This window comes from Bactrocera latifrons, unplaced genomic scaffold, assembly GCF_001853355.1.
Source record: "Bactrocera latifrons isolate USDA-ARS-PBARC rearing strain unplaced genomic scaffold, ASM185335v1 scaffold_179, whole genome shotgun sequence".
Lineage (NCBI taxonomy): Eukaryota > Metazoa > Arthropoda > Insecta > Diptera > Tephritidae > Bactrocera > Bactrocera latifrons.
Window position 1 is genome coordinate 101,864 of NW_017535285.1, and position 25,490 is coordinate 127,353.

At 34.7% G+C, this 25,490-nt stretch overlaps 2 protein-coding genes across 7 annotated transcripts in view; both read left to right on the top strand.

Moving 5' to 3' along the window:
• LOC108967179 (E3 ubiquitin-protein ligase MYLIP) overlaps nucleotides 1-8,905 on the top strand; it is a 15,858-nt gene extending 6,953 nt beyond the window's left edge. For 2 of the 3 annotated variants that reach the window (XM_018930462.1, XM_018930463.1), the window contains exons 2-4: nucleotides 6,002-6,933; nucleotides 7,558-8,217; nucleotides 8,289-8,905. In XM_018930462.1, coding sequence (XP_018786007.1) covers nucleotides 6,002-6,933; nucleotides 7,558-8,217; nucleotides 8,289-8,412 — 1,716 coding nt within the window. In that variant the 3' untranslated portion in view covers nucleotides 8,413-8,905. Of the gene's footprint in view, nucleotides 1-4,703; nucleotides 5,288-6,001; nucleotides 6,934-7,557; nucleotides 8,218-8,288 lie in introns of those variants that run through there. The other variant, XM_018930465.1, reaches the window with a different exon arrangement.
• A 992-nt stretch (nucleotides 8,906-9,897) lies between these two features.
• Nucleotides 9,898-25,490, top strand: part of LOC108967163 — a 40,481-nt gene continuing 24,888 nt past the window's right edge. For 2 of the 4 annotated variants that reach the window (XM_018930431.1, XM_018930433.1), the window contains exons 1-5: nucleotides 9,898-11,056; nucleotides 11,119-12,783; nucleotides 19,994-20,213; nucleotides 20,292-20,578; nucleotides 25,243-25,376. In XM_018930431.1, the coding sequence (XP_018785976.1) occupies nucleotides 11,128-12,783; nucleotides 19,994-20,213; nucleotides 20,292-20,578; nucleotides 25,243-25,376 (2,297 nt within the window). In that variant the 5' untranslated portion in view covers nucleotides 9,898-11,056; nucleotides 11,119-11,127. Of the gene's footprint in view, nucleotides 11,057-11,118; nucleotides 12,784-14,444; nucleotides 15,767-19,993; nucleotides 20,214-20,291; nucleotides 20,579-25,242; nucleotides 25,377-25,490 lie in introns of those variants that run through there. The other 2 variants (XM_018930432.1, XM_018930434.1) reach the window with 2 other exon arrangements.

Consider the following 25,490-nt stretch of genomic DNA (forward strand, 5'->3'; position numbering starts at 1 on the left):
AAACTGATAAGCGCCAGGAAAGCAAATAGTAATGAGAAAATAATAAAATAATAAGCAACGGTTGCTAACTGTTGATTAACACTTATTATTATTTTTTTAAATTTGTTTTGCTTTTTTCTACATATTTATACATATGCGAAGCATTTTTTATGGTCAGCAATAATTATGGTTGATAACATTAACGTGCCCCCAAAAACTACGTCAATCAGTATTCAATAAGTATGTCATTGTGGTAACATAAAATACGATTACATTGTACAATACTGCTGATCCGACAAAGTAAGAAAGAAATATGTGTAAACATATGAAATAATGAACATACTATACAAAAAGTAGTAAAAAATTCTTTCAATTGAGCCGAAGGTGTCGAAGCTGTCTGGCAGTCATAAAAAAAACATATTTTGCGTGATTTTTTCACGATATTAACATATGTTCTTGACAATATGAAAAAAACTGGTTTCATTGTGCAATACTCAGATACAAATATTTGTGTAAGTTCTTGCTAATTTAACGCAAATAGCTGGATATAAGTATAAATATATTTAGCACAGGTTTCAAATTCGCAAAGTTGACTGCAAAAGCCCAACAATGACTAACTAAAACTCGTAACTTTTTCAAAATACATATGTTCTGTGCAGTGGGTTCATACATGCAGTTATCTACCGCAACAGTCTCAGCGGCATAATTACACAATCGCGGTTGTGATCACATGCCAACATAGCARCATTTGCCATTTTTATTATGAGCGGGTAAAGTCCAATTGCCGTAATATGACTCAAATGTTTAAGCTTTATAAATGTGCGTTGTGTGCTTGAGCAGTCTGTAATGCTGTTCTACAGACTTCCTAAAGAAATATGGCATACTAATCGTTTAAGTGTGTGACTAGCATCGTAAATCCAGCGTGTTAATCTTATCTAAGTAAGCGAACTCTAACCTCTTTTTAATTGATTTTGCTGATAAAACTGGCGTTTCAAGGCTATGAGTGGTGTTTTTTTTTTATTAAAGTTCACCTTTTTGCCTCAAGAAGCTACTCATTTATCGAAACCGGCGATGTCGAACCACTACAGCATATAGCTTGCATACAAACTAATCTTCAAAATCAAGATTATTTTATACCGATTTTTACAATATTCAAAATATTTTTTTTTTTTTGAAAATTGCATTCGTTTGCTTACAAGTAATTTAAAAAATATTTTTTTTTTTTATATTTAACGCATTATTATTTTAATTGTAAATTTGTATTTTGTGGCCTTAAAAATTTTCTTTTATTTTTTTTCACTTCAATTACGGTGCAAAATTAGCAATGCAAATGTAAAAATACATTTCACGTAAAGATTGCATATTTTTAAATGTCTGTGCCTGTAGACTTACTTTGTTGCGCGCAGGTCCAGGCGATTTTTCACTTGTAAGAAAAGAAAAAAAAACATGAAAAATAACTTAAAATTTACATATGCAAATTAAGTATAAATAAAACATACTTGCAATAAAATATGTAAATATTAAACCTGCTTCTAGCGCATTGCGCTGCGCTTAGTTACAGACAGCATTAAACAATTATGGCCCATTTAATATTCATATGCCCTTACACTTACCGTAATACCTTGTTGGAGCCGTTGATCGTGCACATGTACTCAATAATATTGCAAGAGACACGGCAATTATTTGCACGCCATGGGAACACTCGCCAACCGCGTGCTACAATTACAATACAATCTCGAGATGTGTATGTCACATAACGGAGATACAATAAACATTTGGTTATTAGCACAGTCAAAGATATAGTATATACATATAAGTATGTTTGGATGTGTACATGCGCGCCTTAGTGTAGTCTGCCATTCAGGCCGTTGTGGCGACAACCTCGTTGCCGTAGGAATTCGCCTATAGGCAAGTGATGAATGTAAATTATAAACTTTGCACACATGCGATTTCACACGCTCATAGCTATTTTAAAACATATAATATAAATATATACTACGTTAGCGTTCAAACAACTCAGAAGTGCTTATTTGTGCATTTTTTTGTTAGTGCTTTTTTTTTTTTTTTTTTTTTTTTTATTTTTTTTTAAGTTGCTATAAAAATAGCGCGTCATCGACGCGGCTCGAGGCACACTTGAAATAATTCACTTTTCAAAGAATCTGTTTCGTGCACGAAAAACGGCACAACCAAAGCAATTCAAAGAAAAAAAAAAATAATAATAAAAAAGTGTTTAAAACACACAAAAAAAGTTTAAAAGAAAGTAAAATGAAGCAAATGCTTAAAAATAAGTAGGAAGAGTCCTGCTGCCGAAACACATAGACATGTTTAAACATAAAAAATGCAATGACAGGTGTCTCATCGCGTATTTTTAATTATATAATTAGATAAAGCCTTGCAACTGCTCAGCAACAACATGCAGCAGCAGTCCATGAGTTAGTAACAGTTACGACTGCCTACTCATGGAAATCCCATTAGAATTATATGAAAATGCAAAGGCAGGGTTGCCAACTTTTCACTAATGATTACTAATTAGTAGCTTTTCCCAGGTGTATTGCACCGTTGGTTTAGCATTTCCATCATTTAATACACATACATATGTATGTATGTAAACATATTTCTGGCTTAAGGCGGCATAATAATTATTTACTAATTATCTTTTACCTAACACATTTATCACGTGTGTTATACACGTTTTTCTTAAAAATGTATACAAATAATTTTTTTTCTAAAAAATTTCTATTTTGTAAATCAGCAGCGTTTTACAATTTAGCTATGATATAAACGTATTTTTTTTTTGCTCTAATTTCATTCCTTGTATTTAGCTTATTTCATAGAATGCACTTTGCGCTGTTATTATATGCTCCAAGGTCTTAGCTAACATTAATTCAATTGTAATAAAAACGAAACATATTTTAAAGCAGGAAAAGAGTGCAAATAATGACAATTTAGCAAATAAATCCGCAAAGTAAAGAAAACACGCACAACAAACACACACAAACGCACAAACAAACTGCCTGCTTACCTTCATAAATTAGTTAATGACAACAAACAATGTTTAATTACATTCATTATTTAGGTATTTGTTTGCTTATTTCAATTATTTTTTGCTCGCTACGCTTCTATTCCAAATTAACGGCAACACTGCATGTGCAACTCATTAACACGCGGCGGCATGAGTACGCGCACACGGCAACGAACAAGCAGCCAACCGACCAACAAAAAAAACTATGAAAAACAATAACAAAAACCGCGTTCAGTTGAGTTCATATGTGATTGGGTACAAAGTCCAATTTTCGTTTGGGTCGGGTTCCAAAGTCCAATTTTACCATTCACACACAGCATGCTTTCATTCGTGTACGAGCGTGCGTGTGTTTGTGCAGTGGATATATTAATATACATACATGTACTTGTGTGTGCACACTTGTAGGTGTGGTTGTGCGTTTCGGTATGTGTTACACTTCATTTCTGTTTTGTTCACGAAATTCTCTTTATTAAAAATTTTTTTTGCGCTCACCTAATTGCTGTTACCGTTGTTGTTACTGTTGTTGTTGCTAGTGAAACAAATAGAAAAAATGTTAAGTTCGTTCTCTTGCAAGCCGACAAACTAAATGAAGAAGCAGCAACAGCAACAACAGCTAAAAGATCGAGATCGTATCGTCCACAAACACGAAAACATTATATACATACAAATATATATCTCAGCTATGATCTTTTGCCAGCGATAAATACAGAATGCGCGCTCTTGCCTACTTTTCTGCCCTACACTCGCGTATACTTCATACGCAACAGCGCTTCGTATCTCTTAAGTGAAGTTATAAACACTAAACACTCTCTGCCAGCCATAAGAGTACACAACGCTCCTATAAGGGAGTCACTTTTTGGGTCTTTTCGCAGCTTTTTCCCCATCGAGTATCTGTGCGCACATCTGTTTTCAAGTTGATTTCAGCGCTCCAGTGCTCGTGTACGTCGTCTCGTACACACATACACTCGCATGCACGTGAACACCTACAGACACACTTTGGAAGCTTAATTTTGACAATAAATGTCTGTTGACTTCAGTTATTTGCGCCCACATGGTTGCCATACGGTTGACGAGTTGGCTGGCCGACAGTTTGGTGGGTTGGTGAGTTGGCCACTACTCGTTCTCTGCAGCGGTAATTCAAAATGCAAATAGGTCTGAAAAAGTTGAAAAAGTTTTTAATAATACAATAATACCAATTTGTACGAAGTTGGGGCGAAAAAGTGTAGCGAAGTATAGCAAAAAGCAGAAAAACATGCTGGAAGTGCACAAAAAGGCAGACATTGGAGCTAAATATAAAATAAAATACAAATAAGCAAGTTTGGAAGGCTCCTACCGAAGCCTGAAATATAAACAAAATTTTGCTTATGAAGACAATAAGAATACATAAATGCGCAGAATATCTCACCTGGAATATTTGTAGTTAGTTATTACTTCGCTGGTACTCATATGTCTATGTACATACACACATACTCATACTTACATTTCACATACTGATTTATTTATGTTTATCCAGCCAGATAACAATGAATTGAAAAAAAATATTTCTTATGACTATGTGAGAAAAATCCAAAATTCCCATATGCGCCTAATAATTGATATTTATTTTTGCAAAAAAGTAGAACAAACAATATGTACTTATATTTTTATCACACACATTGTAGAGTAGTGATAATTATTTATAAAGAGGTTTACTTAGACACAATAACAAGAACATGCATACACGCGCCTTAGCTTGTCTGCGGTTTATTTTCGTACTCGTCTTGTTGTTGGTTGATGTCATCGTATATTGCGCTTTACTTTGTTTGCCGAAGTAATTAACAGTTGTCTTTGCTTGAAGTTTTGAGGGCAAAGAAATGTAAGCAAAACGTACCTATGTACATACATTTGATAAAACCGCTATAAAAATACTACCAGGTTGAAGCTATGCGAATATGCGCAAAAATATTTGTTTATGAATTTGTGGTTAGGCGCGGTTAGAAGGTAAGAGAAGAGAGCGAGGAGTGATATATAAAAAATATGTTTTTGGCGCTTATCACAAAAGGTTAATATATTTTTGTCAACTCTAACCTCTGGTAATGTGTTTATGGCTGTTTTTTTTTTCTAAAAAAAAATTTTGACACAACAAATTTGATAGTCACCATGATACAAATATCAGAGACAATTACAAGTGTGTTAATGAAAGTACAAATTTTTAATTACCCAATTAAAACTCTAATTATAGACACACCCCAATAAAAATTGTAATTTCTCAACATTTCTTTGCTGTTTTCTTCGTAACCAAAAAAGGTAAATATCTTAAATGTCGTTAGGTTAGTAGAGCTGCGACAATTCATGACAGGGTGATTGTAGTGAACAATTTTAAAAATCAAATGTTTTTTTTATAAAAAACTTTATTTTATTGAATTAAATGAAATATATAACACATAAATTTCGGTTAATTTTTAATTTTTTGTTTAAAATAGTACATTAAATTTTTTTTTTTTCTAAAATTATACAAAAACTGAAAATGCAAAACTTTTCTGCTTAAATTTGTAGATATTGTTATTGATAGATATAGTAATATAATTGTTCAACATGGCGTATGAGTAAGATGCGTAAGGTATCAAATAGCAAAAAGCTCAATCCATAAGCTTTGAAAAGCTGCAGCTGCGGTTTAATTAAAAGCTTGTTCCAATTTAAGCTGCATTTTATAAGAATGAAGTGAAAAAAGGCACCAGAACTTTTGCGCAGCATGGCGTATGCGTAACTTTTTATGTAATTTTTTTCTTTCAATTGAAAATATGAAAATGGTTTGTTTTCAAATCTTAACCAAATGTAATATTTTTATTATTTATTTTTAAGATAAATTTAATAATATTAATAACTGAAAATAAATACAAAAATTTTTTAAGAAAAAATTTCTATATAGAATACCCCATATTTCGCTCTAAATTTAAAGCAATAAATGCCAAACTCGCACCAACAATACTAACCTCACTTTTTCTTTGTATGCACTTACAGGTCTGCAAGGCACTCGACATTGTCTGTGAAATGGAATATTTCGGCCTCGAATACTGGACCCCTGGACAGGAGGAGTCGCGCACACGCCAATGGATCAATCTGCGCAATCGACTGTCGTGCGACAACAGCAGCAGCAGCATACACTTAATGCTTGCGCTGCGCGTCAAATTCTGGGTACCCGTGCATTGTCTGCTCCAAGAGAGCGTACGCAACATTTTCTATATGCAAGCACGTTCCGATTTATTAGAGCAGCGTCTGCATGCACGCGACTGGAATAATGCGGCTAAATTGGCCGCGCTGCTGTGTCAAGCTGATGGCTTACGCTTCAATCCGCTCGCGCTAAAGGCCAAATGTCCCACGCAAATGCGTCGCCGCAGCGCTGGTGATGTTGCTCACCAACAACAATGCCAACACAAAGAGCGCAAAGACAAAGAACATGTGTTGTCGTTTAAGAAGCGACGCCTCTCCAAACAAAAGTCCACCGAAAACATACATCATTCACATCTGGCCGCCGCTGTCTCCGATGAGGCTCTAACGACATTGAGTGCGAGCATGAAATGCGCCAACGCATTGTCACAAATGGCAACACAGTCGTGCGATAGTGACTCGGACGTAGACAAAGCCGCCGCGCTAGCATCATCACCGCTTTATGTTTATCAGAATTATATTGTTTATCCGGCATCTGTCGATGGTGTTGACGCCGATATGCCGGAAGATTACTACAATCGCATTGCTGTGGAGCATGGCAAGTTGGCGACACTTAAAATGACAACGAAGTCGGCAAAATATTGGCTGTTGAAGCAAATTCAGGATCTCGAAGGTTACGGCGAGGAGCTGTTCAGCGGCGTGACGGCGCACGAAAATTCAGTACGTTGCGATGTGTCAGTTGGTACAAATGCGATCACGACCTGTGTGGGAGACGAAAAGAATGTGTAAGTATTTTTACGTTGAATTAGATTCGGGTGAATGCGAGTACGATGATTTTTTATTATAAGATTAGGAGCGGTTAAAAGAGAATAACAGAGAGAAGAATAAATACTAATAATAAATAAGGTTTAATATATTTTGTCAACTCTAACCTTACTTTTTTTGATAATCTACAAAAGTATGAAGGTGTAAATGAAAATAAAAATAATTATCTAATTAAAAATTTACTTAAAGACATAAAAAATCAGCTTATTAATTTTTATAATTTTTATTCTTTTTGATTTTTTTATTTTTTTTTATTTGTTAATTGTTTTCTTTTTTAATTTTCCAATTTTTGTTCATTTTTTCAAATTAATTTTTTATTTTTATTTTGTCTACAAATCTTAATTTTTCAACCATTTTGTACAATGTCATTTTTCTTTAAATTTTTTTTTTAATTTTTCTAATTTTAATTTTTTATTTTTATATTTCATTTAATTTTATATACATATGTATGTACATATATACATACATATATATATTTTTTTCTTTTTTATTTAAATTTTATATATTTTTTCAAAATCCATATTTTCTAACTTTTCTTCACACATTTTATTCATTGCCAATTTCCCCTCTTCTCTCTCTTATAGCATCCCGTTCAGCGCAATCGCCTCTGCGAAATCATTCCGACGCACTTTCAAATTGGAATACGTCGGCGATTGCAATGATCGTCGTGAGCTCGAAATCAAATTGCCAAAACACTCAATGGCCGCCGGAGTCTACCGCTCCATAACGGAGCGACACGCCTTCTATGTCTGTGATAAAGTACGCGGTGTGGTAACCAATCAATTTACGCGCGATCTCAAAGGTACAATCGCTTCGATGTTCAAAGAAGACACCGAGCTGGGCAAACGCTATGTTTTCGATATACAACGCACCTGTCGCGAAGTGCACGATCAGGCGCGTCGCATACTACACGAAAAGGGCATTGAAGCGTTGAATAGCACAACAAGTGGCAATGAAGATCTCTTTGAAAATATGCTCAGCGGTGCCACCAAAACATTGAGCGCGAGTACACTGCATCCGGCTGATGATGCGGCTACGCAGCTGCATATTGATGACATCAGCGCTGTCACCGATAAATTGGACATGGCGTTGCGCGAGAAGGAGAAACGCGATGCGGCAATTGCACGTTGCGTGGAGACACGTATTTCCGAAGCAATGACCTGTAAAATTTGCATGGATCGCGAAATCAATACAATGTTCAATCCCTGCTCACATGTGACCACCTGCGCGGAATGTGCGGCGAGGTAGGTTCAAAAGTTCACAAAATGACTAAAGTGCAGCATATTCAATTAATTTTTATTATTTCTTTTTATAGATGTATACACTGCCCCAGTTGTCGTGTAAAAGTGACGAGCACTACGCGCATATACCTGCCGCCGGAACTGCGCGTGAGCGTCGCCACGCCAATCGCCACCACCAGCTGTGTCGCTGCACATTAGTGGAGTATTTCCGTTACATTTCTCTTGATCGAATCGCGTTCGTAAAATGGACTTTGTTTGCAGTATAAAAATAGAAAGGAAAAAAACTCGAAACTGTGCTAAACGCGTCAATGACGAGTTTTTAAGCTTAGACTGTATGCTCTAAGTATAAATTTATGGGGTGCCGTCACGCAAAACCATAAATATTTATAAGTGAACCTAAAGTAATTATTTAACTGTTTTAATTTTGTTTATGTAATACATACATATATGCAATTGTTACTAATTTCACTGTTAAGTTAAAAATAGTTTTACACATTGTACTGTAAGTAATTAAGGCTTCTAATTATTTTAAGCTAGTTTGTTGCCAATGCATTCAAATTTATTTAAAAAAAAAGTATTCTTAAACAAATTTATGTTAACTAAATGTGTGCTTAAGAGCCCTACATAAAAAAAAAGTATTGAAACCCTTAAACGACAGCATTGTTAAAAAAAAAAATATGAAGAAAAAATGTTAAATATAAAAAATAAAAATATATGCAATATTTGCACTTTTAAATTTAAAAACCAAAAAAAATATTTTTGTAAGTACGTTTTTCCAACAGCATTTAATAATTACACAAATTAATTAATATATATAAAATTTTCAAAAATATGCGCCATTTCTAAACTTTTCGATGTATTTTTTTATTTTAATTGTATGTACATGCATACATATATTATATTCTAAAGCATTTCAACTATTGACTAAGGATTTTGGAAATTATATATATTGTCGTGCCTTTATCGTGTTTCTCCCATATTTGTAATAATTTTAATTAAAACATTTAATGGCTTTTGAAAAACGTGCGTTATAATATTATAAATTTGTATGTTAATTCAAGGAAAGTCGAAAAAAAATTAAAAACACAATAGTACATAAAAAAAAAAATAAAATAAAAAAAAATATTTGTATTAAAACAAAACAAAGTCTATTATTTTCATGTTAAACAACACAGTGTTGAATATAAGAAGATAACCAAATAAACGGTAACTCCCGCTATGGAGCTTATAGCAGATAATGTATATCATTTAATTATAATAAGCTTTATTAAACCAGTTCCGATGTTTCGATAACAGAATACAGTCAGAACAGAACAGGATTTCGCTCTGTAGAAAGCGGTCAAATTGGTGGCATTTCACAATATCCATATATCACATATCACAATTCCTTAACAGAATTTTTTAACAGCTGAGGGGAGCTTATGTATTGACAGAAATGGAAGTTGAAGGTCAATCTAACAGTGGAACGCAATGAAAAAAATTACATTACTCGTTACATGGGTTTTCCAATTCATTCGCTTGTTAAAACTCTTAACCATTGTGGCAACATTATGAACTACAAATTCCTCAAAATGTAAAATCAACGCGATATTTGAAAAATTGTATGTGGCAACGCCCTTGCTAACCAATCGGAAAAAATGCTACAAATGTCAGACAATAGCAAACAATTGGTTGACAGTAATGTTCAAAATGGACGCAATATCTTTGTGTTCCCATTCTCAGATCGCGTGAGCAGCAGTGATAAGTTTTTGCAATTTACTTTTCCTAATAAAAAAGTGGAGTGTGAAAACTGAAAAAATGCCAATGAATTTAAATTTGTGATATACTACAAGTAAATGGGACGGAAGTGGATAATAATCCAAGGCTTTTTGTCAAATTTCGTCCGTGTAGTGAAGAAACAGTCAATACAAATCAACTTAAACTGTCTGATGGAATTTTGTAATACACCAATTGCGAGTTTTCTTTGTGACCTCACTTTTTGCGTTTCGGCGTTCGTGTGCGTTTAGCGTACTTTAGAAGAGCGTATTGTGCTGTCGTACATTGCCAAAACGATGTTTGTAGCAACATTTTCTTTGCAAGTATTATTAAAAGAAAAACTGCTATAGAATTCTCCAGCAACAGCAGTCGAAAAGTTAGTTGAAGCAGCCAGAAATCAGCAGTTGATGTGCGATTGTTTGTGTGTACGTCAATCCTAAACGAGCGACCGATTGGCTGCTAGCTGGACACGAAAAACCGAAAAACGCAGTGGCAGAAAGAAAATAAGACTAAAAAGAAAGAAGGTTGTATAAACGATCAGAAATTGTGCTAGTGACAATTTGGCAGGCTTTTTGTTTTACGCCAGCTTTTATATACCATATTCTTTTTTGGTTGGAATTTATAATGGTTTAGTTAAATAATGCAATACGTAGAAGTGCAAAATTGTTTCCACATATTGCCAAGTTGTGAATGAAGACTCCAACACAATACAGTGTTAATTATGAAGTACAATAATGTGTAACGCAAGTATGTATAATAATTGTAGAAAGAGATAAAAGTTTATACAACAAAAAAATGTATAAATTTGCAGTAAAAGTACTGAAAACTTACAAAGAAACATGAAAAACATTTTGAAAGTGCCTACAAACAAGGACAAATTTTTATTCCTTTGAAAAACAAATAAAGTGATAAAAGCGGAATATCGGTTAGCGTTCTGTCCGCTAAAACTAGTTTATTATTACAAAAAAATATACGCCTTTACGATTTTAAATTTCATTTACCGTCTAAACGCTTTGAGTTATATGCATTGTCATCATTTGTCCACACGATCCCAAAAGTACAACGACGCACACTTGCTGAAACTTAGGTAAATATTTGATATAACAAATTTGGAAACATTTACAATTAATTGTGTAAAATTATTTTCAGTTATATATTATGGAAAAAGGGAAAGTACATGTAAAAAACGAGCATCGTGGTGTGCCTTCACAAACACAACAACAACAACAATTAACGCCAAAAATTGCTGAAGGCCATCCCTCAACGTCACTATCACCCGAATTAAAATCTGCGCCCTTTATGGGAATGCACCATAACCTAGAACATCCACCACAAACAGTCTACTACCATCCACAACGTCCTACATCGAAAACGAATACAACAAATATTTCGGAATGTGATACTATCGGTAATTCCGCCAACGATGGTGTATTCCCTTTATGTTATGTATGTGGCGGTAATGGCGGCTGCGAATCTCTACGCGTACGTCCTAATCAGGATTGTCCTACTGAACCGTATTTCCCATTTTTGGAACGACACGAACCGCCTAACGGTGTACCAAAGCTTACATCTACACAAACCTATGTAATCGCTTGTATGCTTTGCTATCGATCCCTGCGAGAGCAATGGGACTCGTATGAACGCAAAAAGAAACCACATTTGCAGCGTTTATATCACATGAAACGTGTTGATGGGAAAAGTTACATTGGCGCCGACATACAAACACAAGGTGAATACGCTGCACAGATGCTTGGTCTTAGCGCTGAACATTTGCAACATGGTAATTTGCAAGAAGATTACGCATATTTAAGTGGTGTGTCGCGTACACCAAATCGCGTCGATTACGAACGTCCATCGAATGTGACGAATCAATATTATCCTTTACAACCGAACGAACCATCATCGTCATTACATTATGCTCAAACAAATAATACGCCTAGCTCAACGGCACAACAATACTGTGATTATTATAATCGAAACTTTAACGCTACCTTGAATGGCCAAATGACGCCACAACCAAAAGAAAAGCAAATTGGCACCACGCAGTTACCTAAGAGTGTGGCACATATGAATGACGAGCCCACCACAGTTGAAAGTCGTAAACCAGTCGGTAGTGGTTCACCATATGACACGTTAAATATAAAATCGTCCTCATTTGCTCATCATAAATTTAAATTAGGTCAGATTTCCTGTATGAATTCAGCTTCAGCCCGTAATGAACTAAACTCGCCAAATGATACACAAAAAGCTCTACATACAAATTCGGACAGTAAACATCAACAAATTCACCAGCAGCAACAACAACAACAGCAGCGACAAGATCGTATCAGTCCGCAATACGAATATGGTATCGCAGCTGGTGGTGTTGGTGGTAATCACTCGAATGCCGCATCAATGGCTGATGTTGTTGACGATGCAAGTGGTGCTGCCTTAGATTTGCGTAACTCAACAAATAACATCTGTGAACCATACATGTTGTCATGCGGTACTTCACGCCAAATGTTTCGAAATGCCTCACCTAGTAATAATGCCACCAACCAAGTCGATGTCGGCATACTTGACTTGTCAATGCCAGACAAGAATTCATTAACTGAAGTTTGTTATGTTTGCGGTGATGAACAGCGACGTGGCAGTCTCATCGAACTGAGCACTGTACGTTCGAAGGATGGGAAGGGTCGTCATCATCCCTACTTTCCGATTTTCAATGAACAAATACCACGTCCGCCGCGCTCACGTCCCAAAGATCCACGTGGCATGATACAAGCCTGTCAATTATGCTATGAACATCTTATACAACAGTGGAATAATTACCAGGTAAGTGTCAGCTACTTGTATATAGCCTAATTATATGCATTTTATTTTTTATTGCGGCAATTAGCATGCACAAATGCATTTATTATAAATAAATATGTATAAAAGTAAAAAGTTATAAAATTAAATAATTTATAAGTAAGAATGTAAGTCTAGATTACACTTTTTATTACACACACGTGCAAAAGGTTAAGAAAATATAATATGCTAACAGCTAGCAATTGCATGACGTTGCATTAACGTCATTTGGAGAAGTGGATAGCAATGATGCTTTTCTAAGAGAGAAACTTAGTCTCACGCAGTACGGATTTGAGTGAGAGACGACATTTACCGTTAGTCTACTACCAAAAACTTTCAGCGTCACGTGCTCTGAGTACACACATCAATTTTTAGTATGAAAAAATATTTGTTTAGTAAACTAGTTCAAGGCGTTCTATATATTCACATAAATTTTTAGTATCAAAAAATATTTGTTTAGTAAACTAGATCAAGGTAGGTATTTTCGATATATATATAATCCAAAAAGATATCCGGCATGCAACGAGTCCCCGCTTGACTCTAACCAACTCCTTGCACGTCCAGCTAACCCTAAACATCTGAAACCACTCTCTCTATGGTCCGAACTCGTCGAAACAGCGCGTTTCCTAGGCCTACCGTTGGATGACCTCAGTGACAACTTATCTGAACCTCACCACCCTAATGAAGACTAGATTAACGGTATATCCGATGGAATAGAATGCTATAGCATTGACAGCTCAGCTTTTGACGTGCATTTACAGTATTGATTAGAAGTTTGGAATTAAGGAATTTTAATTTAAGATTAACATTCCTTAAGTAATTTAGAGAAATTCCGCCAAGTTGACTGTTTTCAAAAATCCGGGTTTGTACCGCTTACGTCGACCCGACTGTCGTAGGAACGGCATTATAGTTAGCATAGTTGTTGTTGTATCGGCAAACAACATTCCTGGTGGCTGCCGAATCGACAGTCCTTGGCCGGATAAAAATCCGGATCCGTTCTAGTTACGTAGACCCGATTGCCGTGGCAACGTTCCTCTATGCAATACTGACCCAGCGATTGAGTACACTTTTAAATATGACCTTGAAGTCCTAAGAAAATTACCAAGTTATTATAAACTAAACAATATTGCGTCACACACGCTAGAACTTCTGTATCAACATCTGATATAATAGGTTGTTTTGTAACAAATTTCTTAATAACATGTTTTAAAACGTCAAAAAAAAAAACAACTCGTCGTCTTTATCTTTCACGTTTTACCCTTAACAGTTAAGGCAATAAAAAACTAATTTTATTTACAAGCAGTGGAGCCATTTAAGAAACACCCGAAAGATTAAAAATAAAAAAGCAAACAAGGAGGCACACCAACAATTTATACAGCGATTATTATTTTTGTGTTCGCTGACTTATTTTTGTATCCAATTTTATAACCACTTTGAATGTCTGCTTATGTTTATTTTATTTGTAAATATATATGTATATGATGGCGTGTCGCTGCGGCGTCGTCATCATCGTCGCTGTCGCCGTTGTCGCAGCGTCTCATATTGAGCCCTATGATTTTTAATATTAACTATTGTGCTATGTAGTACAACAACAACATTTAGTGATATGAACGTAAGTTGGCTGTTGTTTCTATTTACGTTACAATACTACAGCGCCAGTCGACGATGGGATCCTAATTAAGTCCACCACATTTATACACCGTCAATTCCCACTGTTATCAGTTTTCCAATGTGTGGATTTTGGGTTCGAATTGCTCTCGCTCCGCCACACACACCCAGTCGCGAACGAAGCGCGCTTCTACACGTTTCGCACAATCAACGCAAGCGCTGCGGCGTCAGTATCGTCGCCGTCTAACGTCGTCGTGTCAGTGCAAGTGCCAGTGCGGATGGATTTGCCGCCGCTCCAAGTGTGTTAGTAGCAGCTTGACGGCATTTGAAACTGGAAAAACAATTGCATTTATTCTGGCGTTTTTGTTTTTCTTGCTTTTTTGTGATTTTAAAAATATGTACAAATATGTACATAAACATTGTACAAACTAGATATGTATGTACATAAGTGTGTGCGTAACGGCAACGGCTACTGTGCGTGAGTAATTAGATCACAAATGTCAGATAAGAAAGAAAATAAAAGCCAATTTCGTAATTCAAGTGCCAAAAAGGGATATTTTTGTTGTTGTTGGTTGTAGCTATTTAGAAAAACCCAAAAAAAGTATGAAAAATAATTATAAAATGTAACCGCGTGTTAGCAGTGTTTCCGGCTTATGCGTAAAATAAGTGCAACTATTTCCATATATGTACATACATATGTGTGTATGTATGTATGTTTGTTCATACATATGTCGTGCGCTTATCAGCATTTGAAAATTTATAAATCACTTGGCGCTCTATAATAATTACTTTGTGCGCTAAATACGAAATACTTGTAATATTCGAAGTAACGGTGCGCGGCTGTGGGTGTTGAGTGTAGAGTTTGCTTTCTCAGCCAATTACGCCGCTGGAAAAATTATTCACGTTATTCATACAATTGTTTAGTACATACTCAAAAGTGCTCTTAACCTTTTCCCCTCTTGGCCTCTTCAATTACTTAACTAAATACTACAGCGTTGCATGCATAACGGCATAGATAATGATTCGCAGTTCCATGAAAACTATTTTTTTTTTATAAATACTAGCGCCGCGTATGTGTGTTTGTGTGCGAAGCTATAAAATTTCGTTTTTGACCCTTAAATCAATGCAAATTCGCCACCAGTGTTTATTGCGTTCGGCAATGTCAGATTGTAGTGATAATAAAGTTGCGATCGATTTCGCTGTTGCAACAAACGCGTCCGATACGATGATAAAACTTCGGGAAACGGACGCAGCGGCGTTGTGTAGGCGGAACGAGCAGAAATTGTTGGAAAATGATAACTGGAAGGATTATAAAAAGTTAAAAACTTACCTAATACTTAAAGATAAGATGGTTGAGCAGGTAAATACCACAAATAATATAATACTAATGTCAATAGGAAACATTTATATATGTACATAGATATGTAAACATATTTACACATGTACATATATGCATATTTTATAAAAATACAAGAAAATAGCAGGTAATAAATTAAATTATACACTGAAAGTAAATAAAAAATTAAAGTAAATAAAATTTGTGCAATGATTTGACAAAAAAAAAAAACTTCATACAAGCACATGATTGTGATCCCTTTGTACGGCAGCTAAAGGGTGATACATTTCGTGGTTGCCTACTTTTTTTTTTTAAGAAAACACAGAAACTTCAATTATTGGGTAAAGGAAAAATATTTATATCTATTAGTAAAATATATAAATTAACAAAAATATATCATTTTAGTCGACCATTTTTTTAAATTTTTCAGCTAGCGGCATTATTCCATCCGTGTAAAACTTTTATCAGTGTAAATCGAAATTTCCGGAACAGAAGCGAGCGAACCATTGTTGCGCTAAACGAACTAATTCAGCATCGTCTTCGTAAACTTCACTAATTTCATTGATGGCATTCTTCCCTTTTTATACAAAAATCTCAAAATATACCGAATTTCTTCATTATTTTCGCTTATTTTTGAACAGCTACAACTTTTTTTCAACTTCCCCGAATTAAATTTTCTTTAAATGAAGCTTAAAATCTCAACTTCCCAACACTATATGGTATGACACAATGTGATTGATAGCGCTAAAGATATACAACTGCAACAACATTTATTTACAAAATACGAAACGACTTTTTCGACTACCCAATATAGAAAAGAGTGTTTATTATCATTCGAAAGATCATACTTCGTTATTTATTTATTTTTTTAAGGCTATCTCTTTCATATGTTGGCTATGACTCAGATGGTCTATTCGTTGAGTCCAATTTTCGTTGACTCGTTCGAGCATTTCGACTTGTAATTGGCGCATGACAAGCGGGATTGCCCGCATAGACTTTGTACTTTCCACATCTCCATAGTAAAAAGTCTAACAGTGTGATATAACGCGATCATGTTGGCCAATCGATCGGCCTTAAACGTAAAATTATCGACACACCGAAGTGTGCTCTCAATAAATCCATTGATTGGTGCGATGTGTGGGAAGTGGCGCCGTCTTGTTGAAATGAAATGTCGCCGAGGTCATGAGCTTCAATTGCAGACATCAAAGAGTCGGTTATAACGGGTGATAGCGGTCGCCATTGACGATTACATTCCAATCGGCAGCATTTTTAAAGAAATATGAACCGATGATTCCAATGACTCACCCGTTCTTTTTTCTGAATAAAATGGCAGGTCATGCATCTCTTCAAGTTGCTCTTCGTTCCAAATGGGGCAATTTTGCTTGGTTGCATACCCGTTGAGCTTTCAATTTAAGATCTCGACGTAAAATGCGCCAAGTTGTTCCGTGCATCAGTCAGAGTTGCTGCGAACGGCGCCGAATCGACTCTACAAGGTCTTCGTATACAAACAAGGCTATTGAAAAAAGTACCTCTACTTAGATCATCCGTTATATGCTATGTTATATAATCATAATATCTTAAATTAAAAAAAAAATATTTTTTTTAGAGAATTTTTAGTACTTAGGAGCTTTATTGTCTCATGCAGATGCACACCATCGTGGCATAGACTAATTTAGACCACGGCAAGTGCTCTGTGGAACGGAATACCATACCTTTTGAACCTACTCTCAGAGTTCCGCCCCATTTTTCGGTTTAAGGGGGTATTCTAGTCTAGAAATCAAATTTTGGGCAGTGTTTTGAATTTTATTAAAAAAAAAAAAACCAACAAATATTTTTACCATCCATTTTTCTATGGTGTTTTTATTGATATCTTAAGAATACAGGAAAAAATTTTACAAAAAAATATTAAAAATTAAAATAATTAGAGGGACAAGTGTAAAAAAAAATGTCGCATCCTGGTGACATTGATCCTCACTCTCCTGGTGGTCTGAAAAAATAAATCGAAAGAAATTCTTAATCAGTGAGGATGCTGTTATAGTCCCTACCTCAGGGCACACGATTTTTTTTTTTTAAATGGCGACAGCCTGAAAATAAAAATAATTTTTTATGTTTTTTTTTGAAATTCTTGATTTTTTTTAATATTAAAAACATTTTGTCACGATGCTGGTTGGAACGATAAGCGATTATATAAAGAAGGTTCACACAAAATTTCAAGTAAATCGGTTGTATAGAACTTGAAATAATGCCGGTACCGTGTGGAAAAGAGTAGTTTCGAGAAAAAGTCATTTATTAGTGCGCTAGGTACTGCGTCACTAAAGTAACTGTAGCTCTTAAAATAATTTTAATTTTTAAAAATCCTCTGGAGAATATGTTCTTAAGGGTCTAAACTTTAAATATATGAAAAAAAAATCGAATTTTGCAAAATTCTGGAGTAGAATACCCCCTTAACAGGTCCAATATTTTGCTTAACTATTTTCCATAAGTTTTCCTTTGTATTCAGATCCGATGTGTGTGGTGGCCAACCCATAACATCAACGCCATTGTCTGAAACATACTTTTTACAAGACCGCTAGTATGTTTAGGTTCTCGCTCTTGTGGGAATTGCCAAATTGAGCGCAAATTTCATTCAACATATGGGTGTATGACTTTAACTAAAATTTGTACATATGTATATGGCGGTCCATGTTTTCTCTCATCCAAAAAATAGATCCGACATCACACCATGTAAATCAACCCCAACAAATTTTATAACCGAAATAGAGTTTGAAGGAGGTAATCATGTAACGGATGCATATTTTTTTTTTTTTTTTGGAAGTCGAACCCACGTCCAACCATTATTTTTTATCAACCACATTAATTTTGCATTGATCAGACCAGAAAATGTCGAACCATTTCTTTTTTATTTTGAGCTCCACACCAATTTATATACAGTTCGCTCAACATTGGAATAATCTGACAAAGTGAGTTTTCTCTACAAGTCGTCTTCTTATTGTTCTTGAAGAAATTTGTGGACTTATCGTTTGTTGAATGACTGCAGCGGACTTTTGCAATATTTCGATCGCTTCTCTCCGTAATTTTTTTTGGGTCGGTCTCTTTTTTCGCCAACTTTCGGAGATTTTAAGGCATTAAATTTAAGAATTGTGGGACTTATACATTTCCTTGTTTTAAATTTCCTCTTCTTGTGATTACTTTCTTGCTAATTTTGAAAAAATTAATAAAATTAGAGGAAGAAAAATAGAAAAAAAAGTTAGAACGAAAAATTAAAAAGCCGGCTACGCTGGCTAGATCATGTCCGAATGGACGAAAACACTCCAGCTCTGAAGGTATTTTGACGTAATACCCGCCGGGGGAAACAGAGGAAGACCACAACTCCTTTGTAAAGACCAAGTGGAGAAGGACCTGGCTTCGCTTGGAATCTCCAATTGGCGCCAAATTGCAAAAAGAAGAAACTGCGTAAGCGGTGTCTACGCCAGTAAAGACCAGTAAAGAAGAAGACATTATATCTTTATGAACAAGGTATACTTGCCACGATGCTTATAACACCCAGAAGCTAACGTCGGGAATTTATAAAGTATATAAATTAGTAGATTTAAACATGTCTGTGTCTCTCTATATATACGCAATCCTAGCAGCTCAGTTTTTGAGATATCAATCTGAAATTTCGCGCACACCTTTTTCTCCTAAGGAAGCTGCTCATTTGTCGGAACCGCCAATATCGAACCACTCAAGATATATGTAGCTGCCATACAAACTGATCGTTAAAAATCAAGTTCTTGTATTGGAAACTTTTTTGTTATTTTAACTTTAAGAATGACTTTAAATTACTCTTAAAAAGTATCCTGATTGTTTATTTTTTAAGTTTATTATTTTCATGCTTATTATTTTAAACCCTAAAATATAAAATTTTTAAATTAAAAAAAGGAATTTATAATTATTACTCTCTCTCAATAGTGACTTCATCCCAATCTTATTTGTCAATGCATGATAGTAATCTTTTTTTTTTTTTAAATACTCATACGAACGTTATTTTCAAATGTAAACAAAAAATTACACCGAGAAATTATTGTATTTATTATAACAATAAAAGCAAATATTTAATTTTGTCATTAAAAATGTTATTATTTGCTCGTTAATTTAGTTAATGTGTGAACTATTTATATTATCTAAAATATGGCAATAATGTAAATTAAAATAACACTTATTACACGCTGATTTACTGTGTAAATAAATATATTTTTTTATATTTTTTAGACTACACAAACACCTGAAAATGAACGCTCCTATACGTTACGTAAGAAACCAACATCCGTCACAGAACGCACCACGTTCGTTTGTTATACCTGTGGCGGTGACACGCCCTCCTCACGTTTGCGGCTCGTTTATTGCTGTCCAAATGCAGAGCGCGAACCTTACTATCCTTTCATAAAAACCATGAAAGCTTTCAAAAATGCTAGTCCCATCAGTCCACAGGGTGAGTAGTATGATTTTTAATTTGCAAAGATATTATAAAAAAATATTATATAAATAATTTTCTATAAATTCACATAAGGTATGGTGCAAATATGTTCCTCATGCTATGAAAAGCATTTATATTTGGCTGAAGGTGGTAACAACACTACAATGGCAGCGGCTACCTCTACTGGCCGTATATCTGGTGGACCCGCTGACAATAATGCGGCCGCTGGTAGCGGTGCCGGCGCAATTTACAGCGTAGATGGTGACGCCAATCTCAGCAACAACAATGTGATCGCAACAAGCGCTGAGGGTGCAGGACGTTACACACCCTCCGAGAAGTCGTTGGCCAACTCGGATTCGACAAGTAATGTGAAATTTAAGGTGAGCTAAGTTCAAAACAAAGATATGGAAAAAATCGTACCATGTATTTGATTTATGACCACGATATGTGTGAAGAGTGGTGCTTATCAATTTTTCCGCCAGTCGCCGCAAGTCCTCAAAATTCTGTGCTACAAATTAATGCATGTCCGTGTGTATGAATGTGTTTATCATACATGTTTGAGTGCTTATACTTAGAGTGTTATTAACGTGTCTTATAATAAGTGGTTAAAATATGTTTACCCTACTGCAAAATATTTGCTCTAATAGGCCCACGGACTCTGTGTAAAACAGCATTTTTGTTCAAACAAACAAACATATTTACTCAAGTGTACTACATAATAGTACAAATAATAATCCTACATACTCAATATACATATATTTATAAATATATGAGTACGCATTAAAAAAAAAAAAATACGTGCGGCATCAATACGATTAACAGGCACTTATTTTTATTTTTTGTGTGATAACGTCGAATGTCAATAAAGGTGCCCACTCCATGTAACAGAGGCTATCATTCGGGGGCAATAAAACAGTCACCTTTTGCCTTATCAGGCCAAGCAACCAACTCACTATACATATAGAAGTCAGCAAGTCAACGAGTCAGCGAGCGTCAGCAGCATGTATTGTATTCATATATTGTACACGCTGTCGCGCTCTATTGAATGCAAAATGATTTAAAGATTAAACAGAAGTAGAATACAACAGAAGAACATGCAACAAGGAAAAAATAAATAAATAAATAAATAAAACTTTGACAGTGAAGCTATAACACCCTACTCCGATGTATTTATTATACCATAAAAGGGTATAAAAAGCTCTTTATCTTGATTTCGATCGATCAGTTTGTATGACAGCTTTATTTTATAATGGTCCGATCCGAAATTTTTTTTCGAAGATTGTAGCTTTTCCTTAGGTAATATTCGATGCCAAATTTCGTGAAGATATCTTATAAAATAAAACAGTTTTTCATACAAGCAATTGATTCCAATCGATCAGTTTGTATGGCAGCTATATGCTATAGTCGTCCGATGTGAACAATATGTTCGGAGATGGTAGCGCTGTTTTGAACAATAATATATAACAAATTTCGTGAAGATATCTTGTAAAATAAAACAGTTTTTCATACAAGCACTTGATTCTGGTCGATCAGTTTGTATGACTACTATTTGCTGTAGTGCTCCGATCCCGAAAATATTTTCAAAGATTGTAGCATTGTTATAGGTAATACTCCATGTTAAATTCGTGCAGATATCATGTCAAATAAAAAAGTTTTTCAGACATGTACTTGATTTTGATCCTTCAGTTTGTATGGCGGTTATAGCTATAAGTAGCCCGATATCCACAATTCCTACAAATTAGCAGTTTATTAGAGAGAAAAGGGCGTATGCCAAATTTCAAAACGATATCTCAAAAACTAGGCAGACAAACATGCCTCAGCTGATCATTTATACCATATATACTTTTTTATAGGGTCTCAAACGTTTCCTTTTGTGTATTACAAACTTCCTGGCAAACTGAATATACCTTGTTCAAGGTATAAATATGCGTCTAGCAATCAGGCCGCTACATGAGCAGCCAGTAGTGGCTGTAACAAAAATTCCGCTATTATGGGAAAAATACTAAATGTGTGACTATCTATGTAGAAAATGCTGTTATACTACGTCTATAACAATGTCTATAAGCTTAGCAAAAAAAAAAAAAAAAACATTGCGTTGATTGCGATTTTTTCGCGCTGAAGGCCGTTCGTTGGCTAATTTGACACATTGCATTGTATGTGTATGTGTGTGCATTGTTTCGTGGTAGACGTCAGTTGAGTAAGAGCGTGTTCAATATTCAAGTGAAGCATTTCACTTCAAAGTTCTCAAGTTTTGCTTTTGCGATAATTCAACACTGCTTTTATTATAAGATTTGAATTGCCTTTGGCCGAACCACCTCAATACCATTCTAATGACAATTGTCTGCCTGACGCACGCTAAATGACTGAGGCTTTTGTATTTGCAAACATTTATTGAGAATATTTCTTTATCAATGGCACCGAAWAATATGTCAACATGTGAACAAATTCAAGTCAACAAATGTCACTGATAAGATAATAAGCCTACACATTTTTTTACTATGCTCGTATAGTATTTATTATATTCGTAATGAGCTTGGAAATAAATTTACCCATAAAAAGTAGTGAGCTTATAGTACGCTTAGGAAATTAAATAAATGTCATGTGTGTGCTTATTTATTATAGCATTTACTGGTTTCACCCAATAAGCATTGTGCTAGATAATGACTTGAGTAGGCAAAAGAGGAGATTAAATAAATATAGTGTAAGGTAGTGAAAAAATGTTTCGAGATTGTAGCGTTCCTTAGACAATAATCGTTGCCAGTTTTCGTGAAGATATCTTATGAAATAAAAAAATTATCCTTACTACAACTTGATTTTGACCGATCAGTTTATATTACACCTATATGTTAAAGTGGTCCAATTTGAACAGTATGTTCGGAGATTGTAGCACTGCCTTTGACAATAATTCATCCAAATTTCGTGAATATATCTTCTAAAATAAAAAAGTTTTCTATACTAGGACTTGATTTTGATCGGTTAGTCCGTGTGACAGCTATGTGCTAGAGCAGTCCGATATCAACGGTATCGACATATGAGCAGCATCTTGGAGACAAAAGGACATGTGAAAAATTTCAGATCTATATCTCAACAACTATTACCAGTATTCGAAACGTAAATGAAATAGTGCAAAAAGCTTACACTTCCAAAGAAATAACAGCATGCTCCATTGGCATTTTTAAAACGTTTTACAATTCAATAGTGCATTAAAAATATAATAAAAAAGCATATTCCAAAATAAATTTTGATCTCATCGGTATTAATATTCTATCAGCTATTAAAGTTTACTGGGTTTAAAGCACAAGAATCAATCACTGCTTATTCTTCATTGTCAAATTTGGGAAATTATGTTGGTATCTAAACTAGTTTGAGCCAGTTCAATTGAAATGTGCTATTTACTGTACGAAATTATTTTAAGTTATAATATTCTAATATTTATTTATAGCAGTCCATTTATTGCTTTTACTCTAAACTGCGATAACCCTAGCAGGAAGCATGGTTAATTACTGCGTCTTTCTTGTTTAAGGTTAAATTTAACTGCGGCGGCGTAATCTAGAATTTATGGTCAAACAGATTAAATTTAGTGACGAAAATAAATGTTGACCCTGCAAGCAAGATGACAGCAATATGTGCTGTGTGCCAGCAATAAAAATATATTCGAAAGTGAATTATGATTTTATAATAAATAATAAGCAAGGAAAACCATTAACTACGGCTGCACCGAACCTATTATACCCTACACAGATGGATTTCTCGTAACATAAAAGAGTCAAAAATTATATAAGAAAAAGTTAGAATACGCTTCACAAATAAACAAAGTTTTGAAACTTGTAAGGCAGCTATATGCTATAGTGGATWTTGTAGCATTGTCTTGGGCAATTATCCATGCCAAATTTTGTAAAGATATCTAGTCAAATAAAAAATATTTTCATACAAAGACGTGATTTTAATCCATTAGTTTGTATGGCAGCTATATTCTCTAATGGTCCGATGTGGAAAATTTCTCCGGATATTGTAGCTCTGTCTTGAATTATAATCCTTGCCAAATTCCATGAAGATATATTATCAAATAAAAAAGTTTTAGTTGCAAGGACCTAATTTTCTTCGGTCAGTCTGTATGGCAGCTATATGCTATAGTGATCCGATCTGAATGATATGTTCAGAGATTATAGGGCTGCGTTTGTGCGGTTAATCTATATCAAATTTCTTGCATAAAACTTGTCAAATAAAAAAGTTTTCCATACCGAACCTAAGTTTGATTGCCCACTTTATATGCCAGCTATATGCAATATTGGTCCGATATCATCAATTTCGACGGATAAATGGTTTCTTGGGCAGGAAATGTCGTGTACAAAATTTTACCAAGTTATACCCTGTTAAAGGTATAAAAAGCGACGCAACAAATGTCCTAAGCGCTTGAGATAACATTCACTCCAGCTAACCTCTGCATGTTTAACTTGAGCCAAATGTACACCGCTTTCGAGGAATTAGTTAAAACCAGTAAGCAGCAGTGACTTTCTTTGATATCTAATCACCACGAAAATGCTTAAGTAAACGCTTTTCAATTGCGGCAATTACCCCGGTGTGCTGTGCTGTTGGGTGTTTGCACGTGTGTACGAGTGTGTGGGTGGGTGTTGACTTTGTGACATTTGCCGGTTTATACCGCTGTGTTAGTACATAAATACATTAGCTAAGTAAATAAATATAAATATAAAAAATTGCGTGCTATATTCTAGATTATAAAGCACTACTTGTGATAAAGCAGCAGAATATATTTATTCATAAAATTTTATCTTTAGTATGGATTTGAAAAGTGGCAGTGTAAACCTATTTTTTGATTTATAGCTTCTTTATTCTGTTATTTAAACTTTTGACTGTCGGTGTGTAATATTTTGATTATTTGCTTATATACATATGTATGTACATGCTTGTAGCTTTGATTTTTTAATGTATTTGAATTTGTATTTGTATGTCGTACTATGTCTTAGCTATTGTCCGGTAAATGTAGTAATGTAGGTGCCTGCCAACTATTTCATTTCCTTTCCAGCCATACGAACCGATTTCAAATAGTTCTCCATCCACACAGCGCGATTTCAAATTTGCACGACAGGGTGATTCGCGCCCTAATTCGCCGACATCTTCATCTCAGGGCCCTGGCGAGAGTGAGCGTGGACAATATCCGTAAGTTTGCATATATAGCTTAGTATTATTTATATAAAACAGTTTAAAGCATGGTATAAATGGAGGAAATATTATACAAGAAATTTTGAAAACAAAAAAAAAAAAATAATAATT